Here is a 24,269-nt window from a genome sequence, read left to right as displayed (position 1 = left end):
TGCTCTTATTCCAGAAACAGGAAACGAAATCCCACGTGTGTCACTGCAACAATTTTTTTTCCATCTGTTTACTGCTCTAATGCTGTTTGATGGCTTAGCACTGGTTTACTGGATAACCTTTAAACAGGGCCAAACAGGCAGGATGGGTATTCAAATACATGGTAAATCTGTTCTGTGCAACAGTGACGTAACATAATCCAGGAGGATGATTTATTCCTCTGGACTTACCAACCTGTAGTTCCAGTTCCCTCCATTTTCAGCTTGTGTTACGTACAACAGGCACAAGTCAGTCTAAGGACACTCCAGTGGCACCGTGGGCAGGAAAAACAAAGCTTTGGATAATTCCCTGGGGTTTTTTTTCATCCCTAAACCACGCTCCTCCTGTGCTGCCTTGCAGGAGCACGGCATCCCGACCGGCATGGGCTACGCGGTGGCCCCGCACCACTCCGGGGTCTATCCCGTGCACATCCAGCTGTACGAGGCCTGGAAGAAGGTCTGGCACATCCGAGTGACCAGCACGGAAGAGTATCCACACCTGAAGCCTGCACGGTACAGACGGGGCTTCATCCACAATGGCATCATGGTACACTGCATTTCCATGTTCGGACACTTGTACTGCGGGGCCTCCCAACGGGGCTGGGCTTGCTGGCCTTCAGCTTCCCCAGCAACCACTAAAATTCCCAGTGATCCAGGATTTGTAAGGAAGCCAAAACAGTGCAGCCAGTTTAGCAGAGGGGGAAAAAAAAAATAGTCATACGAACTCAGGCAACTGCAAACGTGCCTGTGGTGCCATCAGCTATCAACTCTGGGAAAGTCATTAAACTGCCTAAGACCTGTGTTTCCAGCTCTGCTTCATCTTTATGCATGAAAGGATTAGAAATCCATCACCTGGGAAGGTGAGCAGGTGTAAGTAATCTCCTCCTGCGAGGAGGACACTTCTCCAAGGCCCCGGTGTCGGCTTTGCTTCGGAAATTCCCAGAGCCAGGGATTGGGACACCTGCCTGACTGCTCCAGGCCCTGCACGTGTGTGAGGAGAGAGAAGGCTCCTCACACACACTTCAAAGTGCACAGAGGGCAGGAAAATGTATAAAATTATTTGGCCTGTCGCACATTTCAAGGGCAGGTCCTGGGATGGTTTCAATTCCCAGCAGACATGAATATTCCCCGTGCACATCAAGCCAAAACTGTGATCCCCTAGACAAGGTAGAAGGAATGTCCTAACCCCAAGCTCCTGCACAGAGTCCAATTCCTACTGGAATAGACTCAAAACCAGCAGTGTGTTTACACACGTATCCAAATGCTCTGCTGAATGTGGGTTTAGTTTGTTGTTTTCACCGAGTAAAAACATCAAAATATTGAATTAAGGGAGACAAAAGTCCTTTCCCAGGTCAGTTACGTCTCTGCACGGATTAGGCAATCCCTATAAGGTGCTGTTCTTTTGTCCTCAGGTGCTCCCTCGACAGACCTGTGGCCTTTTCACTCACACCATTTTTTACAAGGAATATCCTGGGGGTCCTCAGGAGCTGGACAAAAGTATCCGAGGAGGTGAACTGTTCCTCACCATTCTCCTGAATCCCGTAGGTACCTTCTTCTGCTATTTTTTTTGGGCTAACAAGGAAGAGGGAGGGAGGGAGATCAGTTTTCCTGGACCTTGTTTGGGAAATAAAAAGCAGGATCACTTGCTCAGGGGTAACAAGCAGTTTGAGAAGAAAGGAGAACAACGCCTTCTGCCTATTTTGAACCACAGCTGTATGCAACAAGTCCCTGGAAAATGCATGAATTTCATCCTCATAGTGAAACTGGGAAGAAACTTGTTTGAGACAGCAAGGGTAAAAAAACCTGTGATCTTATTCCTCTTTTCCTTTCTTCCACAAGCTTGGCTCCTCAGGCACTCCTGATACAGCTCGGTGCAAACCCCAGGGCTCAGGCCTCATATCGTTCCTCCACCACTGCCTCTTAAGAACAGGTTTTGAGCAGCTAAAAAGTCTGATGCCATTTAAGACAGCAGCCTAAAGGTGCAAGGAGCAAGGACAACAAAACAAAAAAGCCATATATCAGTTATTTTGTCCTCCCTTGGTCCTGCTCCACCCAAAGAAGCTGCGCTAGTCACAAGATAAATGTCCCTTGTCTTGCCAGGTGGCCTCATTTTCAGCGGGTTTAAATTGCAGCACTCATTGACTCCTCTGCAGAGCTAAAGAAACTTCAGGTGGAGCTGACTCTCAAATCCAGGTCACCTTTATTTAGACACCTAAATATAGAATTTTTTTTATTTTTTTTTTTTTTTGGTATTATATAATTAGATGCTTGGGGGTGAAAATTTTGGCTGGGGAGCTAAGCTGGCATCTGAGCCAGATTCAGTGGGCTTAAAGAAATGGGACATTTCTATCAGGAATTTGTCTGTACCACCCACGTGACACCTAATTTGAGAATGAAATACATCCCTGTTCTTTATCCTATCTCTTGCAGTTCTCTCAGGGTGACTTTTCTCCCCATAAAGCATGTTTTCACTCCATGAGTGCTCCTTACAACAGGCCAAATTCCTCAGCCAATCTGTGTCCCAATAACATGGGAGTGCAATATATATTGTCGTGTGGCATTTGAAAAGAACAGCTTCTCTTTACTCTTAATGTTTAAATCTCCCCTCCCACTTTTATGGAAGGGAAGACTTTTCTTTTATTCAGTGCAAAAGTGTAGTGTTTCAATGGTTAGCTTGCAAAAGCTCACAAGTTAGTACCCAAAATCCAGGGTCTGAAGAGAATCAATACAGTGCCTATTCCACTGGCCAGGTGCAAATTCAGCTGGATTAAAAAGGTATGCTCTGAATGGGATGTGTTCTCCAAACTGGCAGCAGCACACGCTGCAATAGCAGCAGGACACTTCCCATCTTATACCCTGGAAGCTTTTCACACACCTCCCCTCATTAATAAGCTTCCTTAGTGTTTGGATATCAGCTTGGATAACCAGTACCAAATAAATTCACTGGTCAGGGAGAATAAGAGTACACCTGATTGTAGTTCAGTTCCACATTATTTACAGACCAGGCTTCCAGAAGTGAAAAGCCACAACTTACACTCCAGTAAATAGAATTATTACATGTATCTCCCACACACACAGCTCAAGACAGACTTTCTCAGACTGTTTCAAACTTTAGGAATAATCCCAGTGCCCTGACTAAAATCAGCACACCACCTCCTTTGGCTGTGGATTACAGTTTGACAGGAAACATTTTTTTCCAAGAGGGGTTTACAGGAATCTTGTCCCTTACTTGGGTCATCATTAGCAAATCCAGCAAATACATCACAAAGAAATATTAAGCTCAAACACCAAAAATGTTTGCACTTCCATGCAGGTGGTTAAATTAGAAAGTGCCCAAGTGACACTGCATTGGAACAAAGACTTTGCAGAGAGACTGTCGAGGGGATCTTCCGAAGGGATTTTTTTTATTTTTTTAAATGGCTGCTACTGAGCACTCCGTGGCTCAGAGAGATATTTTCACTTTCTAATTTATGAATCCTGAAGATGAGTCATGTCTGGCAGAGATGATTTAGTAGCAGGCAGAGGAGGGATAAATTCCACCAAGACCGACAGAAATCAAACCAACTTTCCTTTGAGTTTTAATGAGGGTGACAGGAATCCCAGCCAGATCTTTCCAGGCTCCAGCTAATGCAGGGAGTCTGCAGTTTGTGGGGGACTTATTCTTTGCATAAACACTTCAAAGCAAAGCTCATTAAAGGTAGTGGGAAAGTCTCAGAGAACAGACTGGGCTTGAAACAAACCCAAACAGCGAAACTCTTCCACAAGGTATCAATCCAGCTCCCCTCCGAAGGGTCTCCTTCATTTGGAGGCTCAGAACAATAACAAGGAGCTTCAGCTGGATGCACAAATAAGAAATATAGGTACGCTTTGGGGTAGAAAATGAGATATTATTGCCTTCTTGGGGTTTTCCCCAAGCAATGAAACGTCCAGCTGAAATGTTTTTATCTCTCTCCCTTGCCAGGCAAAAGCTGGATGTTTAATCAGTGATAAGTTTTATCATCTCTGATGTTATTTACTATGTGGTCTGACAAACATCAAACCCCAGTTATTCACTACAGCTTAATTAGGACAGACCTCCCAAAAGTCGTAGCATCAGCACTTCCACATCAGCAGTGAAAGCAGAGCAGCAAAACCACCACAGTCAGTAGAAAGAAGGGAAGGGAAAATATGACATCTAAAACTTCAGTCAGTCAAAGCTGAAAAAACTGGTTTTGTGCCTAATCTAATTATAATTAAAATTAATTTTTTATGGCATTACATTCATTTTCAGCTTTTTTTTTTTTTTAAATTCTACTTCTCATTATTTACTTAGCTTAATTGTCCTTTAGAATGACTTTTTCTTCTCACAGAATATATCCAAAGCCCCCTTCCTCTCTGCTCACTTCAGCAGTTCTGTGCCAGGCTCCTTTTCTCAGCCTCCCCTTTCTGTTTAAACACATTCCCATCAACTTTCCATGCACTTCTGATTTTGACACACTCCATAGAGAAAGGCAAGTTAAGCAGCACTAAAATCAACCCTCTGGTAATATACAATTTCCAAACTGAAATACTTCCAGCTGCAAAAAGCAAAAAAATCTCCATAGGAGTTGAAGTTTTAAGGGGGATTTTCCACCTCCACATGTCAGGCTCAAAACTAAAAGTGGGTTCAGCCCATGTTCCCTGACTGCTGCCCTTCATTCAGCCTCCTGGGGAAAACCCTGACATATTTAAAGGGTGCTTTTACAAATTGTTCCATTTATCACCTCTCCAGCAGCCACAGGGTCTCCCACTATCTGTCTGCTGGCTCGTCTCCTTTACTCCCCTGCTCCACGGGCCATAAACAACAGCCATAAACACTTAACAGCCAAGATAAGCTAATAAATACAGCCTTAAATATTATTGCCCCTGCAAACAACAGCCAGAGAGTCATTTCTCCTAAAAAACCCCACCTCTTTAATCCAGAGAGCTTTTTATTAAGCCAGCAAGTGACAGCACGAAAGGCACCTCTGTCAAACACGGTCTGTTTTTATTCCATCTCCCTCTAACTCCCTTCCATAGTTCCACCATGACAATATGCACAGGCCATTATTGCATTTTATTTATATATATATATATATATATATATATCTCCTCTAGATCTCCTCCTGCCTCACCACAGAGGATCTAGAGTCAGGCACACAAAACACGACGTATTTGCCCACCGAGAGCTCAGCCCGTTTCTAAAGTTCAGAAAAACAGAAAGGCAGCAGAAAGAGGGAAAAAGTTAAACACTTCTTCAGACTCCTCTTCCCCCTTCAATCAAACATCCCTAAGAAGCTTTAGCTGGAGGTGAAGTGTGGCAGATGAATTTCAGGAAGATTAGCTCCTTGCGCTGGAATTTGGCTGGCGAGAGCGAAACCAGGCTGGTGATTGAAAGGTAACTTTGAACTCCACTCAGCAGAAGCTACAGGCAGCCCAGAATAATAATGTTCATTATTATTCCAAGTCCCCTGGAAGTGGCACGGGATGCTTTTAATTTCGAAGGCCACTTAAATGCATTTACATTTTTAAACTCTCGCCGTAACTAAAGGGTTATTGCTCGTTCCCAGCCCGCTGGAGCTGGGTTCTCCATGTCCCACGTGGGCCATACTTGGAAGATTTTCTTCTTGTTTCCTGCTCTCCCTCATCACAGAAACAGATGAGAATCACATGTTATTGCTTCAGCATATTAAAAGTAAATGCAGAGAGGGGTTAATTTATACCTTCCACAAGAGATTTGGGAGTGTTATTATGAAACATCTTGAGTGTTAATAATATTTTTCTTCTTATTTGCTTTGTTTCTCTGAGCAGAGCTGCAGAAAGAATAAAAAATAACCTTGGGCATTGGAGGAAATGTGCTGCAATCCAAAAGTAATTCATAATGCAGCTCTACTAAGGGCCCTGTGAATTGAGCATCTCAGCATAATTTGGAGACAGGAAAAAAAAAAAAAAAGGAAGCAACCTCCCCACTAAAAAAAGTCAATATTTCTTGAGCTGCAATTAGCAAGGTATTGCCTACAGGGACAGATGTGTCCCTCTCCAACCTGACAAGAGGGAAATGTTCAATCTAGCAAATTAAAAGGGAGTTTTGTTAGCGAGTTCATCAGAATTTATCTTAGTGGTCACAAACGCACCGAACCAACTCCAACCTTCCTCGGGCTTTTGACTCTTCTTTTCTGCTCTTTGTAAATCATTATTTCCCCCCCTCATCCCACATGGCAACCCCAGCTGCACAGAGCTGGCATAGGAAACATATTATCCCGTGGAAACTCGAGCCTCCAGGAGCAGATTTAGAAACTAATTAGCTCGAAACTCGGAGCATGAAGAAAATATCTGAAGGATAACACATCCCCTCTTTCCTTCTTTCCTGACATTTCCCTGCTTTGTGCAGGCTGATGCTCCACACCACACTTATTTTAGCAGAATTACTCCCCAGCAAGTTGGGTGATGGCAGAAATAGCAACAACTGCATCCAGCAAGGGGGTTACTGGGCAAAGAGAGAGGGAGGGAATCTGTTACCTTCGAGCCCACACCACCCACGAATTTATTAAAGTGTCAGGAGCAAGCCTTTAAGGTAAAAAACCAGCTGACTCAGAATTCCCTGATTATTGAAAATGAATCCTTAATAGAAGCAAATGGACAAGAGCAAAATCTCCTCGCTGCGTTCGCCAGTCAAAATTAATTGGGAAGTGGCTGATTGGAGAATATTATATCCTCTAGTGAACTGAAAATGCTGGGGTTTTGGTTGGGTTTTTTTTTTCCTCTGAAACCAAGAGTGGAGAATTAAATTAACTCCGAGGTTTGTTTGCTCAGGGTAGGCCACCAAAATGGATTAATTAATCATCATTTATGAACACTCCATAACGCAGAGCCGTCAGCTCTTCAGAAAACTGCTGGAATAGCAACATGACAGGAGAAGAGTTATAAAAACAAGTGATAAATTTCCTGCATCTCCAATCTCTATCAACCTGCCTGGCATTTCCTTGCAGTTCTAAAGCAAATATCCCGGTGCAAACTCTTCCTTAGAGTTTATAAGAAGAGACTTTTCCTTCCTCTGCCTGTAGACTATGAAGGGCCATGTCAGGGATAACAGGCACAATCCATCCCATCATCCCAAGCACAGGTAGAGCCAGGCCTTGTTTAACCACATTAAAGAGAAATGTCTTATCCAAACTAAAAATCATTTTGACCTTTTTTTTTTTTTGCCTCTATAGCCCTGCTTCATGTTGAGTGTGAATTAAGCCAGTTGTACCCAAAACCAGTTTAATCTGCCCTACTTCTTTAATTTGAACTTGGGTTTATTCTTGAGCCTGAACTGAATAGATTTATTTTTTTCTGAGGCAGTTTATAGTCTAAGGAAGTCTTTTCAATGAGAAAACATAGATGGCAAGAAAACAAATGCCTGTATCATGAATTTCACATGCCCTCATAGTAAAAAAAGAAAGCCATTTTATTTAATTGCAGACTTTTTTTAAAAAAATAAATATATAACTAATAGATGGAACTGATGATAACAAGTTTCCTTCATCTTGGACCCTGCACATCCATGGTGTCAAAAATGTGTATAACCTGGGAAACAGCTGCTGTGCTGGAATATGGTCATGACTCGGCCTTTATTTCAGAAGCAGAACTTGGATAAATATTAGAAAATAAAAATAAAAAAGCAAACCTAGCAGCTTTATTCTCACAGGGAAAGGAACAACGCACAGCATTTTTCTGTCAATAATAAAGAATTCATTTAAAGCACAGCAACTAAATAATGGAAAAGTAGAAAGCGTTCCCGGGTAAATGAGAAACAATTTTGCTCTTTGAATAGGGAATTTTAAAACAACATAGATGCTCTTTTGTACAGCTGTCCCAAGGCCACGTCCCACCACTGATGGACAGCAGCTTCCCCTCCCATCCCTGGGAACACTTGGGCTGGAAAACAGACCCAGTCATGAATATGGGCACGGGAAATAAAACATCATTCAGCCGCTTTTTGTTTCCCCTTCAATCAAAGGCAAAAATGTTTCTTTCCAGACACTGCCTTTGTTGCTCTCTTTAGAGATATCATGTTTGGAAAATATTTGATTATCCTGTCGAGAAGGTTCAAATAGAAAAAGATGTGCAGAGAGGAAATAGAGTAAAAGTTAAAAAAAAAAACCAAAACACCCAGGCGGTGATTTTCAGGCGTATAAATGAGTTCTCTTCAGCGGCAGAAGGGTCATGAATATGAATAGCGCCGAATTCCAGAGACACGATTTGTCATTATTCAAATTAGTGCTTTGTCAACACCAAACTCTCCCTTCCCCGGTGCCTCCGGGCGCTGCCGCACAAAGAGCTGCGTTAAGGACCTGAGCGTCCCGGGATTCATCCCCGGGAACGGGGCTCTGGCTCACGAGGTCCAAAGTCTGGAGCCCACAACGGGAGGCTGCTCAGGCTGGGAAACGGAGGGAACGCTCCAAAGGGAAGGAGGCACGTCCAGCCTGGCACGGAGCTGCTCCGGGTTAGCAAGGGAACGCTTGGCAGTCGGGCATTCCTCAGCTGTGACAGCCCATCGCGCATCCGGACGCACCAACAGCAAGATCCCGTCAGGAGAGTTCGCTCTTGGAGCAGCCGGGCGGCATTTTCTGAGCGCGACGGGAAAAGGTGGAACAGCAGACTTCATTTTTCTGGGAAATATGCACGCGGGAGAGGAGCTGAGCAGGAAATGCGCTCCCATGGGTTTCCCAGCGTGTCTCTGTCATGCACGAGGCTGAGCTGTACCCCTGGTTTGTTTTGCACGCATTAATCCCTCCCTCCCTTCCAAATCTTACTGAAGAGGTGCAAAAGCAAGGGAAAATCTTCTTAAAGACAGTGAGCAACAAGTTCCTCTTAGAGGAGCAGGATTCCCACATGGGCCCTATCCCTGGATCATGGGCTGGCCAGCAGTGGGTCGGGGCCAAACGACGAGCAGGAGGAAAGGACCTAAAAGGGAACACTGATCCTGTTTAATTCTGGAATGGCTGAGAGAATGAGGTGGAGCACATTTACACATAAGTTTTGTTGTTGACTTCTCCATGGCAAGCGCTTGATTGGCAGATAAGAAGAGTTTCAAGCATCAACATCAAGAAATCATCCAGTGTTTTATTCCCCATGTGGGATTGCCATCCTTGAGACTGGGTGCCATTTCAGCTGGAAGCTGGAGCACTAACAGGGGTGGGGCAGTTTGAAAACCCCACTGAGTTCAACACTTCTCACGAACTCCTCTCTAAAGCTCTGTCCACACTCCAGGACCTACAGCAGTTGGCAGTTCTCCAGGGTGAACCTCCCGAAAAAACCAAGCATGTTTTCCAGTCTCAAAGTAGACTAACATCCTAGTGCCCTCCAGAGGCAGGTGGATAATCTTTGTCCAAAACTACGTGCTTTTGGCCAAGACCATACTAAGTTTGGCAATTACAGGAGGAAACAAACCTCTACACTCTGCATTAATAGCTGTGCATCAAGTGTGAGCACAGAAGGCAGTTTCAGGGCACTCCAATATTGGTTTACAGTCCAATAATTTCGAAACAAGCCCTTTGTTTTTCTCTCCTACCTAATCTACATTTCATTTTATATATAAGACAAGCACGCATATGCAAAAATCACAGGTTCAGAATACACTATAGATGCATAATTTCTGGATAGAACTGATTTTAAAGAGCCCTGGAAACAGGAACCAGAGACTGAAATGGTGTGGTGGTACTGCCATTGTTTGTAAATTAATCTCATGTCATAGGTGTGACCAGTTCAGATTTGTCAATCAGCCACTCACCAAATATTATGGTTTAGGAGCAGAGGAGCTGGTAAACAGCCCAAGGCAGAATGTGGTTTCTGTTGGGGTCTGTCAAGTGAAGGCTGTGTAAAATACCTTTCTTTCCCTCTACCCACCCAGCCTAGTGGAAATAATATGATTTAGCAGCCAGAATGGCACATTAACTTCACAGGTGCTCTCAGAAATTTAGGACCTCTGTTCTCCTGTCACCTCTTTCTTGAGAACACAGCTACTGCAGACCACTGAGGGCACCTCTGAAACGTTAGTACAGAGCAGGCAGCAGAGAACAGGAGGGAAAAGCTCATTACAACAGTAAAAATCCGAATTTCCATGGTCTGAGGGCCACAGGTCTCCATTCAGATCCATGTAATTCCCCAGCCCCAGCCCATTGCATTTTCCATGGATTGATGCATGTGCATGGAAGCAGACTTTAGTGCCCATCCATGCTGTAAACGGGAACAGTAAAAACCCCCCTCCTTTGTCTCAAGTGATTTGGAGGTAGATAACAAAGAATTAGCCCTGTTTTTATGCCATGAATAATGCATCAGATCTGGGGGTTTCTCACTTCAAAAAAGATCAGCGGAGCAAAAGAAGTCAGGAGAGAGGTCCAAGATCTTTTGACTCCATCAAAACCGATCAATTGGATCTTTTAAATGGGTTGGCAGCCCAGTGAAATTCCTGAAATAAAGGTACTTGTAGGAAATAGGTATTAACTTAACATTGAAAGAAAGTCTCCTCCATTTTCAAGGGTAAACAAAGCACGAGGAGCACACAGATTTACTTGCAGAACTTCATTTGCTGCAAATAATATTAAATGTCATTGGCAGACCTGTGAGCACTCATCAAAAACCACTTCAGAGACAGGATTATATCCCCCATTAACATTTCCTACAAGTGTTTTCATCACTTAGTTTGCAGGAAGCACTTGTCGTGTTTTGAGGAGCTGAACTCTAAACTAGGAAGGATAAGTTTGTGTTGGGTTTTCTGGGGGAGAAGAGGGTGATTCATTACCTTCCCTATAAGTTTCTGGGGCACTACATAGAAACATGCACCAGGTTTAGGGTAATTTTTCATGTTCATTCTGTGTCAAATACTTTCGGTCATAAAATGCACTGGCTCTGGAATCCACCAACTCAAGCCAACAACAAAAAGAACTTGCACAGTTGCCAACCTTGGCTCAACAGAGGCTCATAACAGAATAAAAGTGAGGGATAAATTACTTTCAGTGGGATAAAGTGTGCACACTGCAAACCCACTGCAGAGGGGCCATGAGGGACACTCTCCTAAGCTCCATCTGTCTCCACCTTATAGAAGTACTAAAAGCCTTGTTAATAATTTAACAAACTAATGGACGTGTTTTTAAACCCTGTGGACTCTCATTTAGAGAAGCACCACGTTGGCAGAGCGAGACAGGGAGAGTGGGAAGCTTGTGGCTTGTTATCCCACAGGGATTATGAAAGTCAGGAGAGCACAGTGTGCTCTGGACAAGCTTGGGATTGCAAAAAAAAAAAAAAAACAAAGGGAAAACTTCATCTCCAGGTGGATCAGTGGTAACAACCTTCATGAGACACATCTGAGTATTTCACAGACATTTTAGGCATGAAGGTCCCAAATTTTGAGACTCAGCACTTCCCACCAATTTAGCTGCTGGGAAGCCTGGGTGCCACCCAGCTGAGACACATGTTTCCAGAGCTCTGACTCAAGGACCAAGGTGCCAGGACAGCCCACCTGGTTTCCAGCCATAAACTACCCTCAGCAACAACAGCACACACCTTGATATTCCAAGGATTGCCTCAAGCTACATCCAGCTCCCCCCAGGACATTAGAGAGGAAAAGAAAGCACAACTCACTGACCTGGACGTGTCTCCTGCTGCAGCTTTCCAAAGAGGAAGGGGCACATGCTCCCCTGCAGTCTCTCCCCTTCTGCCTGCACATCACTTTATAAGCTCACACTTCCCATTCCTCATCATCCAAACCAGGGCTCACCTGCACACACGGATCTCTCTCTGCAAATCAAACCATTTACCTGTGAATCAGCTGTCCTCAGACCCTTAAATACTCTTGGCTCATACCCCCAACCCCTGCCTGCAGCTGGAATCAGATTCCACTGCCACTCCATCCTGTCCCAGGCTGACGTGCTGAGAAGAACAGCCAAGTAACAACATCCAGTTTATGGCACCTTCATAAACCTAAATAATGGCAGCCTACAGGTAAATCAGGCCCTGCAGCCAGAGTTTAACCACCTCAGCCCTGAAATGAAGTTTTGGCTGCACATCCAAGGAGCAGAGGGGTCCCATGTGCCAGCACCTCACCTGCCCAGGGGCGAGGAACAGGGAAGGAAAGAGGAGGAGGAGGAGCATGACCAGTTTAACCTTTCCGCTCTCTTCTTTCGGGTTCGGGTGGGAGGGTCTCCCATGGGTCTGGCAAAGCTGCCAGGAGTCCCATGACTGGAAGCCCCCCCTCTTGCCTCCCAGATCAGCATCTTCATGACCCACCTGTCCAACTACGGCAACGACCGCCTGGGCCTCTACACCTTTGCCAACCTGGCCAGCTTCGTCAAGAGCTCCACCAACCTCAACCTGCAGACGCTGCCCCCGCTCCAGCTGGCCCACAAGTACTTCCAGCTCTTCCCGGAGCAGACAGACCCTCTCTGGCAGGTAAATGCCACATCCTCTCCCTCCTCCCATCGCAATCCGCCTCTTGGAATGGGAATTTCCTCAGGTAAAAAGGGGTCTTTCGTTCTTCGCCGGGTTTTATTTTGCCTTCACAGGCAGTGGAAAGATAAGGGGATGAATAATATCCCACGTTTCTATTTCCTCCTTCCTTTTTGCATCCTCATGTCAACCAAAAGCATCTTGACACCCCAGAAAGTAATGCCTTCAGAGGTTTCCTTTTTAACCTCGAATGGAAACTTGACTAAATCAATGTTTTAAAAAAGCTTGATTAAATCAAAGTTTTAATCTTTCTTTTTCCCCCCCCTCTTTTCCTTCTCTTTTCTCCTAATGACCAAAATTAACCCTCAGCCATGCAAAACCATTAGACACACGCTGTGGGGTTTTACTCCTCAGTGTAACTAATGCTGTGCATTTAGACCCTGCAAAGGTTGTTCAAGCAAAAATTCAGGGTGGTGCGATGAACCCAAACCCCTTTCCTCCCTCAGAACCCGTGTGACGACAAACGGCACAGGGACATTTGGTCCAGAGACAAAACCTGCGACCACCTGCCCAAATTCCTGGTGATAGGACCCCAGAAAACAGGTAAGGAGCCATAAATTTGTGAGCCAAGTTTTGTACCCGTGTGTTTGTGTCCTGTAAAGAGAAGACAGCTCCCTGCCATGGAGATGGTGCTCTTCTGATCCCTGTGGAGTTCTGTAGTTACTCCTTCACTGCCAACAGAAAGGCACAACTGTTTGTGCAGTAAAATTGCTTCGTTCACCATAAAAAAAACCCCATTACTGGGATTTTAAAGTGTACTTATTGCACACAGGGTGGGTAGCCCTGAGACAGGCAATTCATTCCTCAGAACAGACTCCCAGGAAAAACACACCGAGGACAAAAGTGCAGTTCTGGGAGCCCCAAGAGCATCATCCCAACAGTCAGAGCTTTTAGAAACTTTCTGGAATGAATAAAGTCAAAGGTGCTTTTTTCTCCTGTTTCTAATGGCATCCCTTTTTGTTACCTTAGGAACAACAGCCCTTTATTTATTCCTTCTGATGCATCCTTCCATTATCAGTAACCTCCCCAGCCCAAAAACTTTTGAGGAAGTTCAGTTCTTCAATGGCAACAACTACCACAAGGGAATTGACTGGTAAGGAGAAGAACAAATTCATTATTAATACACGGAAAATGACAATGGAACAATTCCAGAAGCATGTATGACACCACCATAATTACTTGATGAATTTGTTATGCTTGGCATTATCAGACAGAGGGAGAGTCTAATTGGTTGTGATGGGACATTTAATCAAGTCCTTAATTTTGTTTAGATACTGCAGTAACAATTTCCTGATTTTTCACACCAAGATTTTTCATACAAGAGCCAGCTCAGACATCATTTCTGTCTTCATGCTGAACAGCATCTCTGTATCTGCACTGAGTTACACCCTTTTCCTTCAAAAGTGGCTTTTCATGAAGTAAGGTTTGATTCACCTCTCCATGAGAATCCATCCAATCAATTTTAAACAGAATTCGAAGCCAAAATTCAAATCTCACATTCCGAAAGCGTCCAAAAGCAAAGATTTGTCAGCTCCAAAATGAAGTACTTCAGCAATGTTAAAATTAAATGGTTGACATTTTGAAGCTTTTCCCATTTTTTTTATCCTGCAGCTAAAACTGAACTCACTCCAGACTGGTGAAAGATATCCCTTTGACACGGGACTTATTAGCAGAAATCCCATCCGTCAAAGGAAAGACCTAATTACCTGACTTCGGGGTGGCTTTAGCTATTACCAGCACCACCTAAGAGCCAAGATGCATTCCCCTTATTCCAGCCTGGAGTGAGTGGAGAAATTCAATTTTGCTTCTGCAGGATTATGTCTGAAAACCCACCTTTTCACCTGCCACGAAATGGGAAGCGCAGGGACACGGCCCTTTTGTGCTGCTGCTGATTCTAACAGGTCTCCTCCCCTCCCAGGTACATGGGTTTCTTCCCCACTCCTTCCAACGTCACCACCGACCTCCTCTTCGAGAAAAGTGCCAACTATTTCCACTCTGAGGAAGCTCCCAAGAGAGCTGCTTCCCTCATCCCCAAGGCCAAGATCATCACCATCCTCATCGACCCGTCGGACCGGGCGTATTCCTGGTACCAGGTACGGGGAGGTCGGTGGCGGGGGATGACGGTCGGCGTTGGTGGGGATTCGTGTCCTTGGGCAAGGAGCGGGATTTCTTGCCAAGCCTCTGCAGCCTGTGGAAGCAGGAGGGTGCCGAGTGCCAGCTCTGGCAGGTGGCACCTGTGACACCGGTGTCACACACGATGGAGCTTCCCGGCACGGAGCTGCCACCGGCAGTAAACAAACAGCTTTGTCTCCATCACAGCTGACAGCGCCCGGGGGGAAAGCTGGGCTCCTCACCCGGGGAGGGACACGGGGGAGAGGAGAGTGGCCCAGCCAGGAAATCACAGCTCTTGCTGCTGAGGATCTGGCACCTCGTCCCTCCCTGCTGTGAGCTCAGCAATACGTGGCTGTGTACACACGTACACGGCATCTTCCAAAGTTTCCAAGGAGTTCAAAAGAGCTGCGTCTAGAGAGGCTGGCTTCTTCTCCCTTTGGAAACAAAAGCAAGCCCGCTGTTCTGTGAAATCTCTAGGATGCTCCTTCTTGCCTTTTACTGAGCCCACACCTTTCCCTAACAAAATCTGCACTGTTTAAAAGAGCTCCTTTTAGAGATGTGTTTAACCCTCCACGTGAAATACAGATACAGGAAAGACTAAAGCAATGTCAGAACAGACACAAATTAACAATGCTGCAATAAGCATGAAATACACCGTTTCTGGTGGTTAGAAAGTTCTGCGAGGAACAAAACACGGCCTAAGGCTGCAGTTTGCACCCTTTTAACATCTCATTTGCACCCTGTATCTGTCTCATTTGCACCTTTACAACTACCGGTGCAAAGCAGTAAAGGAATCGTGCCTGCTTTGGCAGGATTTGACTCCTCGGCTCCCAGGGGGAACCCCTGGCTGAATGGGGGTTCTGCTGCCTTGAAGCCCCCCCACTCCTACCTGGCACAAGGGGCACCGAAGATTTAAGGCTTAACCTTCAGCATCCTTGTGACGCGTTCCCAAATATCTCCCGGCAGCACCAGCGCTCCCACGAGGACCCCGCCGCCCTGAAATTCAACTTTTACGAAGTGATCACGTCCGGCCCCCGGGCACCCTCGGAGATCAGGGCTCTCCAGAAGAGGTGCCTGACCCCGGGATGGTACGCTGTGCACATCGAGAGGTGGCTGTCCCACTACCCTGCCTCCCAGGTAACGCCCTCGGGGTTCCCTTCCGGCACCAGCCAAGCTTCCCAAGGCTGCTGGCTCCCAAGAAACAGCAGCTGCGGCACGGTAGGAAGCTTTGGTCAATGCATTTCCTAAGCAGAAATTTCACCCTGCTTCCCACTCGCTCCCTTTCATTAAAAAAAAATCTTTGACCCTGGTACGGAATTGGCTTTTCTTGGGGTTACAGCAGAAATTTCCTTCCTTTGCCTCATCTCCCTTCAGGTATTTTATTGTGCTGTCTTTTGTAATCTTTCCCATGAAAAATTTGCCTAAACACGGAGGCCTAAAGAAAATTGCTAAACGAATAACACCAATAAAATAACCTAAGGCAAACCTTTTAGTACCACAAAATGCAGACATGGGCACTCTTTCTCCACGGACATGGTCATATGTCAGTCCGTATGTCTGCCTACTACACCCTCTCATTAAACATTCAGGGGCACGGCGACACATTTCTTGTCAAACCACTTGTGTTTCACAGTTGTGGTGATTAATTTTACAAGACACACGACAAAATGCTCTCGTTGCTGATCAGGTGCATGCACGGAGTGCACTCCCAGTGCCTGCTAATGGGCACTCAGTAACGTGCATTCACCCCGCCTGGGCACTCAAAAACTTAATAATTCATAATAAGCCCTCACAATAAATACAAAACAAGCCTGCCCAGAATAGTTATCAGCATTACTGCTTGGTATTCCAGCAGTCTGCGGGCATATTGTCTTACTGTTTGCTTATGGGGGTCAATGCACCTTTACATCGCAGTAATCTTTAATTAAAAACCAAAAAAACCCAGCCCACTGCCAACAATTTTGCAAGCCTTTATGGTTGATAGGCCGATGGGAAGTTCCAAATAAATTGCCACCATATCACTTTTGAACATGTAATTATCTTGTTCTGAGCATTTAATTCTACAATATATATATATGACCTTTTGTTGTTTTTCATATTCCGTGCCAGATCTTCCGCAGACACATCATAAGCCTCAATAATATTTTACATTCTTTCCTTATCTCTTTTTCTCAGAATTCTCTGAGACTCAGGTGTGGCTCGGGAGGTTTAACTCTTGCATTTGAACAAGAGGCACACACAGAGTTACAAAGGTGCCCACTTATAAAAATTCAAGCCAATAAAATGAAAAGCATACCTAAAGAGAAATCCATCCATATGAATGTTGTTAGCACTGTCCAAAGTCACGTGCTAACTTAAACCCAGATTGTCACAGGAGGGAAACAATGCCATTATTTTGTGAAGCTTTAGTCCTGTTTCTAAATCTCTGCCCCATTTACCCCTGCAGTTGCTCATTATTGATGGACAGCAGCTGAGGAGCGACCCAGCCACCGTGATGGATGAAGTGCAGAAGTTCCTTGGAGTCTCTCCTCATTACAATTACTCTGAAGCCCTAACGTGAGTCTACTCCCTTTTTTTACCTGCCCCGTGGGAGCAGGGGGTACATCCCCTCCCACCCAGATCCCTGGATCATCAGTTACAAACAACCAACACATTATGACAACGATACTTTTGCAAAGCTCAGGGTTTTCCTATGTCAGTCTGCAGGAGCTGTCAGCTGTGGAAAGTTCAACTACATGTTTTTATCCCGTTCAGACAGGAGCCCCAATGGCAGAGGTTGGCTTAGAAGCTCCCACTCCCTGATCCCATTTTCACGTGTGGCTGAGACTCCTGCAGGGGTGGGAGTGGGCTGAATTTCCCTCTCCCCTCTTAATCCAGCAGAAAATCATAAGAAGCTTTAGCATGGAGCCTCCCCACGTGAGCAGCATCATCTCCCCACAGCCCGAGGCCTGGGCCATCCGTGGGCTGGGAAGCCTGGCGTGGCAGCAGAGGCCTCTCCGACTCACTGTGCGAGCAGAGAGCACGAGCCTGCACGTGGGGTGGGGAGCAGAAAAGCCTCCACTTTTGCCTTCCCTGCAGGCAGGTAGCAGGAACACTGTGGGAAAAGCAGGCCTTTGGACTTTCCATCTGCCCCACACTGCTCCTCTCTGCTCACAATTACCATTCAATGCTATTTATGTCGCAGGCACAGAGCGAGAGTTCAGCGCTTAAGAGAGTTGCTCTGCCAAAACCTTTCTCCAGAGGGAAAAAATTTGGATTTCAGAATGTAATTTTTTAAGTCACTGGCTTCCGCAGAGGATGAAAGAGAGGAGGAGTTTGAGTTCAGAGCTGAGCTACTGATGTTTGAACAACTGCTGCTGCACATCTGCAGTGCCTTCTGCTAGGTTTTTAAAATACACACCCACAGACATAGATCTTCCTTTCTGGAACTAAATTAAAGTCAGTGGAGTCACACAGCAGGGAAGAATTTGGCCTCTCCTGCTGGTTTGGACAGGAAAAAATGGATTGTAAACAGATCTATAAAATTATGCACTCAGTGTTTCGAGGCATCAAGAATGCAAATGTGCCGCGGAAGCACACACGGGTTTGGGATAGAAGAGAAAAATGTGTTAAACCCTGGAGTCGCTTTATGGCAGGACTTGTCAAAGTGAAAAAGATTGCACAGGATTGTTCCTAGTCATTACTGCCTAACAAGTGCACACCACACATCTTTAAAGTCGTCAGGAAGCAGCCCGAGGACCCAGTCCTGCAACACCAGTGAGCAACAAGTCCATCACCCTGAGTAATGAGGGGAAAGGCTCAGAGGAGGGTGAAACCAGCCCAGGCAGAGGGGAGGTGCTACCAGAGCCGTGGAAGGAGAGCAGGGGGCACACAGAGGCAGGGCTGGAGGAAAATACAGGATTAGGGGAGTGTGCTTAAGGAAATCTTCTCTCCTGGAGTGCTGCTACATTTTGTCAGGCTAAGAGGAAGCTCCTCGCGGCGGCATTGCTCACCCCTGCACCCGCCCATCCCCAAATCCTGCCTCTCCCACGGGCTTACTCTGCAGCAAGAGAAGGTAACCAGGCCTGGGAAGGTTTCTTGCTGACTGCCTTAAAAAGCTCCCTTGTAACCTTAGCCTCAGGGCTATCACTATTTTTAAATAAACACTTCCACTGTGCCCAATTATGTTTACAGAAGACCCGAGAGTTTTGTGAGACCCGAACACAGCGGGTTGAATTCAGCCTGAGCTGTCTCGCCCTCTTTTCCCCTCCCCAAATTTGCACATCCTCTTCATAATGTTCAGTATGCTTCTTCTGGGGCAGAAATATGGTTTGGGGCATAGTTTTGCAGTTTTCCTTTTACCCAGCACACTGTATTGCTGCTCCTCTTGGGAAATTAGTGCAAGGCAGCAAAGCACTTCACCAGCAACGAGCAGATGGGAAAGGCCAGAGCAGAAATGAATCCGTCATCAATATACCCACTTAATCAATGATTTATTTGTTTTTAATTGATACAGCCACCGAGACAATTTAGGAAACAAAGGTCAGGCCTGCAGTAATAGGCTAGGAAAGAAAAAAAACCATGATGAAGGTTCACCCTTCTGCTGAAATAAGTTCAGTTCTGCACAGCGGCGAATTGTGGGTACGCTCGTGTCACACAGACAGAGCCAGGACAAGAAGGTGCTCTGTAACTAATTACCTCCGTGTGCCAGCCAATTACACTTCATGCTTTTCAAACATCTGCTGAACAGCAGGAATGCAGAGCATTCCAGTGTTTTATGCAATGCTGCAAGTCCCACGGCAATGAATTCCAAACTTAACGCCGCGTGCTGCTCATTCCTTAGTGGGTGAGTGCTTTAGAGCCTTAATCTAAAATTCCTCTGTCTCTGGATTTCAGACATCACAATCAAATGGTGTATTTCAGATAAGGCTGCTGAGACAGTGTTTATGCTCAGTGCCATCTTTGGAATGAAAATGGTATTTGGATCTAGTGATAGGGAACAGCAACTGCCCAGGTGAGGTTGAACACCCAACCAGTAATTCATTCAGGAGACCTGTAGATCAACCCTTCAAACTTGTACCCTGTGTGCTGACAAGCAGAATAAAAATCTACTCAGAGTAGGTAAATCACAGTGTGAAAAAACTCCCTGCCTTGAGCCACTTCCAAAGGCAAATTTGCAGGAAAAAAATGGATCCCCAGAGTTTTCACAAGAGAGGAAAGCTGTTTCCCACTCTGTCCTCAGAATTCCACTCATCTAGACAGAGGTGTGCAGCGATATTTGTGGGCTAACACTGATGTCTTAGTAGCTGAGAGATTCTTCTGTGGTGAGGTCTTCTAAAATATATAATCCTCTATAGGTTTGACCCTCAGAAAGGCTTCTGGTGCCAGTTACTGGAAGGAGGGAAAACAAAGTGCCTGGGAAAAAGCAAAGGTCGCAAATACCCACCAATGGACCAAGAGGTAAGGGCTTCCCAGAGATTTACAACTTTTAACATAAGAGCCTGCGTTTGGCTCCCAAAATAGAGACGCGCTGATTTATTTTTATTTTATTTATTTGTTATATTTCCACTTTAAAAGATCAGGAGCAGGAGATGAGCTGCCTCCTGTAAGAGCCCCTCTCTGGGAGCAGTGCAGGGATGCAGGAAGCAGGGGCTGAAATCTTTCTTTCTCTAACCCTTGCTGTGTTTTTTTTTCCCCCCACCCTCCTCCAGTCTCGAGCGTTTCTGTCGAGCTACTACAGAGACCACAACGTGGAGCTGTCCAAGCTGCTGCACAGGCTGGGGCAGCCCCTGCCCTCCTGGCTGCGACAGGAGCTGCAGAAGGTCAGGTAGCACCCAGGGGCACCCCGAGAGCAGGACCATTCCCTTCACCGCCAAACCCCCGCTTCTCCGACTCACTCGTGATCGTCAGCGCCGGACCTCATGGACAACGCTCTTCCCAGCAAAAATAAAACAACAATTCACCGAAGAATGATTGAAAAAAGGAAAAAAAAAATCCCCCCAGACCCGACGACCGTTCATATGCACGTGCTGACAGTTCGCAGCATCGACCCCTTTCGTCGGCTTCCAGGGAATAACCCGGAGCTCCGTGGCATTACCCCTTATCCAGGCCGGGATTCGGGCATAGCCCAGTTCCTCTCTCCACCAGGAAGTACCAGAAACTGTGTGTAGGACAAATTGCAGTCTGTCAGGACACGAGCAAAGGATGGGAACATCTCTCTCTGGACCCTGAGGTTGGTCATCCCCTGGGCTTTTCCCACCTTTGTTTTCCAGTCCTTTTACACTCCGAGCAGGCCATGCAAGCAGTGCCCTGCCCATAACTCAATATCAGCCATTTTGCCTCTCTCTGGGGAGCAATGTTTATGCTCTGAAGCCTTCAGGGATGGGGTGAGCCGTTTAGGGTCCTGGTCTGTAAACTGTCACAGAAAAATAACTCTAATGACCCTTTTTAAGGGTTTGAACCCAAACTACAGTCTGTTGAAGCAAAATTCTCTCCGTGGGCTGTTACGGAGTTGAAAGGACAAACACAGCCAGTATATAGCACGTATACATGCATGATGTATATATTTTAATGCCTCGGTATCTACCTGCTGTGCATCTAGATCAGACACAGCCTTAGCTTTATCTGCTTTTTGTGCCCATAGAGAAATGACAGGGTGGTTTACCAAAACCATTATATGAACTGTGCTTGGGACTCAGACATGTAGGGCCAAGGTCAGCGAGGCTGGGCAGAGACTCACTGGGAAATTTAAGCTGAGGGAGCAAAAGACCCTTTAGGCATTTTAGCCTTGTAACACTTTTCCTCAGGAAAGAAAAACCTGGCAAAACTTTGCTATACATTCTTTATGCAGCCCAAAATGCAGCGGGTTTTCATTTTCAAACTTCTCTGTCTTTCTTATTAGGCACAAATAATTTCAGGTGCTGCAGAGGCCTTATGAGTTCCTCTTCCCTGTGGATTTGATCCTTACCTCCCAGCTTAGGAGACAGAACTGTTCTCATATTTTGACCAGGAGGACTCTACAAAATGAGCTAGGGCAAAATAAATGGCAAACAAAAGGAACTCTATGTGGGATTTTTGGGCAGAGGAGTCATTTACATACTTTGTGTGTACCACACAAATCCAGGCTCCCTTATCTTTTAGCACTGATAATGCCAAAGATCACTTAGTGTGATGAGAGCTTCGGGTAAGGAAGGCTTGCTCAGTGAAGAAGATCTAAATCAACCATTTGATAGAATTTTAGCTGTTAAAATGCATTAGAATTGGCTCATCATTAATTAAAAGAGGACTTCCCAACTTCTCGATTAAAAGCTAAATAAACATGACATTGGTTTCAGGAGTTTTTTGAGGACATGAGACCAATACCATAAAAATCTAAAAAAATTAGTTCTCATTCTTAGATTTTCATTTGGAAAGGAAAGAAGCCTGTCTCTCCCAACCCTCAGCTCTGTGATAGCATCATGTCCTTAAAACACACCAGATATTTTTATACCCCACTGTTACTTTTTCCAGTTTGAATGGGCATCGCATTTCCGAGAGATCTCGTGTCCCGTTGAAAACTGACATTTGAATTGATTCCATTATGTGTCATAAAGATGAAACAGCAGCAGTTTAAAGTTTCATTCCTTCCACTTGTAATGGGACCCATCAGCATGGAATGTCCCTGGACCAGCCTAGGATAGAGGAGCCTTTGTGAACTACCCGTAAATGATCTCCATTTCTTTCATGCCTTTCATATCCCTGACCACGTAATTGTCGGGATTCTTAAAGACCAGCAACACAAACCCAGTAAAAAATGAAACATTTATTCATGGCAAGGGGGTTGTAGCTGGGAAAGACAGTGCTGGTCCTTCTTTCCTGTTTATAAGGCACAGGATTCACGTCCTTCACGTGGTGCAGGCTGCAAATCCCTAAGAGTTTTACACACTGGAGGGCTGCAGCTGCAGTTTGCTCCCATTCCCCTGGAAACAGGGATTCCGGGAGCTTTGCCACACTGAGGATCTGACCCTACAGGCCAGACACAGACATCAGGGCCCGTGGCAGCATATTTGATGGTTAAAGCAGGACCTCAGCGCTTGGAAAACCCAACTCCCATAACTGAGGTTGTCTTTGAGCGCGGAGCAATCAGAACGGAACCCAGACCCTCCTAAATTATGCACTGACCTCTCAAGGTCTAAAATAAAGTTGTGGGATTAACTGCTCGTGGATGGTTTCTAATAAAACAAATTTCCTCTCTGATAGGGGATCAGGCTGCTGAGTGTCCCCTCAGACAGGTGGAATTATAAACTCTGGAGGGAGGGAAACATGGCACAGTGAAAGCACTGCTGGGTCCAGGCTCTCTGATGTGATAATGAGGCAGCAGGATGTGCCCTCAATACAAAAGCAGGAGCTGAGTGTTTTCTCCTCTTCCCTCTCCTCCTTTCCCTTCCCATTCCTGCTAAAGTTTGAGCCAGTGAAATGGGGGAACATGCAGCCCCTGAATGGTCAGCCAAGAATAAATTGGGTGCGGGGTGTTCGTTTCCCCTCAGCTGGGCCACCCTAGGGTGAGACATCAAGTCCAAACCAGCCACTTAGTCTCCACCAGTAGCTAATTTTGTTTATAATGAGTTAAAATTGATGCTTATGAAAGGATGTGTGAGCATGTGACAGCCGTGTAAAACGGGTCCAACACAGGTACAGAACTCAGCAGTGGCCGAGTGTCCAATTCTACTATAGTTAAGTAAGATCCATTTTGCTTTTTCTTTTACCTGAGTGTATGTTCATGGGACAGGAATTTCCACCAGACAACATCTCTCACATTGTCCTTATTGTCTCTTTTTGTCCTTCCAGTTCATCCTTTTAGCGTGACTGCAAAGGTGTGGACCTGCCTATGGATTCGACTCCTCCATCCCTCTCCTTTCCAGAAAAGCTACCAAAAAAATAAGGATTTGCAAGCAACACAGATTCTGAAGTGTTCAGTGCTCCAGTGACTGGATAACTTTTATAAGACTTATGATCATTTCTGTAGTATTTCAAAACAAGAGACATCCTGTTGATAGAGCTGAAGGAAACACTTCACTGTCTTGCCCAAGCTCTTTTTTTTAAAAAATTTTTCTTGCCCCTCCTACGTGACAACAGCAAGTCCAGTTGAACGAGTACTTGGTGTTGAAGCAAAGGGAATCAAAATAAATTTTGATCCCTCAAAGTATTTTTGTTGGGGGGGGGGTGGTGGTGGTGGGGGAGGTCAAAGGCTGTATTTGTTGGAATGGTTTTAAATAATTGACGTGCACACACCTGATTACCGGTTCTTCTCACTGCCGCAGAATAAACACTTCTGAGGGTGTATTACAGAGCGCATGTCTTCTTTCCTTAAATCCCCCTTCCCGTTTTCTGAGCCCAAATCTGCTCTTCAACAACCTCTGCCACCTATTTCGAGCGCTCCGTCTCAGCTTCTCCCGCCTCAGCACCTCCTCAAGGCGACACAGCAACGTGGGATTTACGCCAGCACGGGGAGTGCCACTGAACTCCTCTTCCTTCTCCTCCTCCTCCTCCTCCTCCTCCTCTTCCTTCTCCTCCTCCTTCTCCAGGCAGGCAACACGAATTCAAGGCAAGTCTGACACTCCAATATTTGTTACGCTGCACAACGTGCATTTCTGGGCCCGCCTTCCCAAAGTTCTGCC

General features: G+C 45.6%; 1 protein-coding gene across 1 annotated transcript in view; it reads left to right on the top strand.

The window, feature by feature from the left end:
• NDST4 (N-deacetylase and N-sulfotransferase 4) overlaps positions 1 to 23,934 on the top strand; it is a 100,837-nt gene extending 76,903 nt beyond the window's left edge. The window contains exons 9-19 of the mRNA XM_039384988.1: positions 398 to 583; positions 1,449 to 1,577; positions 12,283 to 12,465; positions 12,969 to 13,065; positions 13,492 to 13,615; positions 14,441 to 14,615; positions 15,601 to 15,771; positions 17,081 to 17,190; positions 19,971 to 20,073; positions 20,325 to 20,845; positions 23,440 to 23,934. Coding sequence (XP_039240922.1) covers positions 398 to 583; positions 1,449 to 1,577; positions 12,283 to 12,465; positions 12,969 to 13,065; positions 13,492 to 13,615; positions 14,441 to 14,615; positions 15,601 to 15,771; positions 17,081 to 17,190; positions 19,971 to 20,073; positions 20,325 to 20,444 — 1,398 coding nt within the window. The 3' untranslated portion in view covers positions 20,445 to 20,845; positions 23,440 to 23,934. The remainder of the gene's footprint in view (positions 1 to 397; positions 584 to 1,448; positions 1,578 to 12,282; positions 12,466 to 12,968; positions 13,066 to 13,491; positions 13,616 to 14,440; positions 14,616 to 15,600; positions 15,772 to 17,080; positions 17,191 to 19,970; positions 20,074 to 20,324; positions 20,846 to 23,439) is intronic.
• The last annotated feature ends 335 nt before the right edge of the window (positions 23,935 to 24,269 follow it).

The sequence above is a fragment of the Pipra filicauda genome, unplaced genomic scaffold (assembly GCF_003945595.2).
Source record: "Pipra filicauda isolate LSUMZ 115617 unplaced genomic scaffold, ASM394559v2 scaffold389_size666192_pilon, whole genome shotgun sequence".
NCBI lineage: Eukaryota > Metazoa > Chordata > Aves > Passeriformes > Pipridae > Pipra > Pipra filicauda.
Note: the sequence above shows the minus strand (reverse complement) of the source record. Positions and strands in the feature narration are given on the sequence as shown.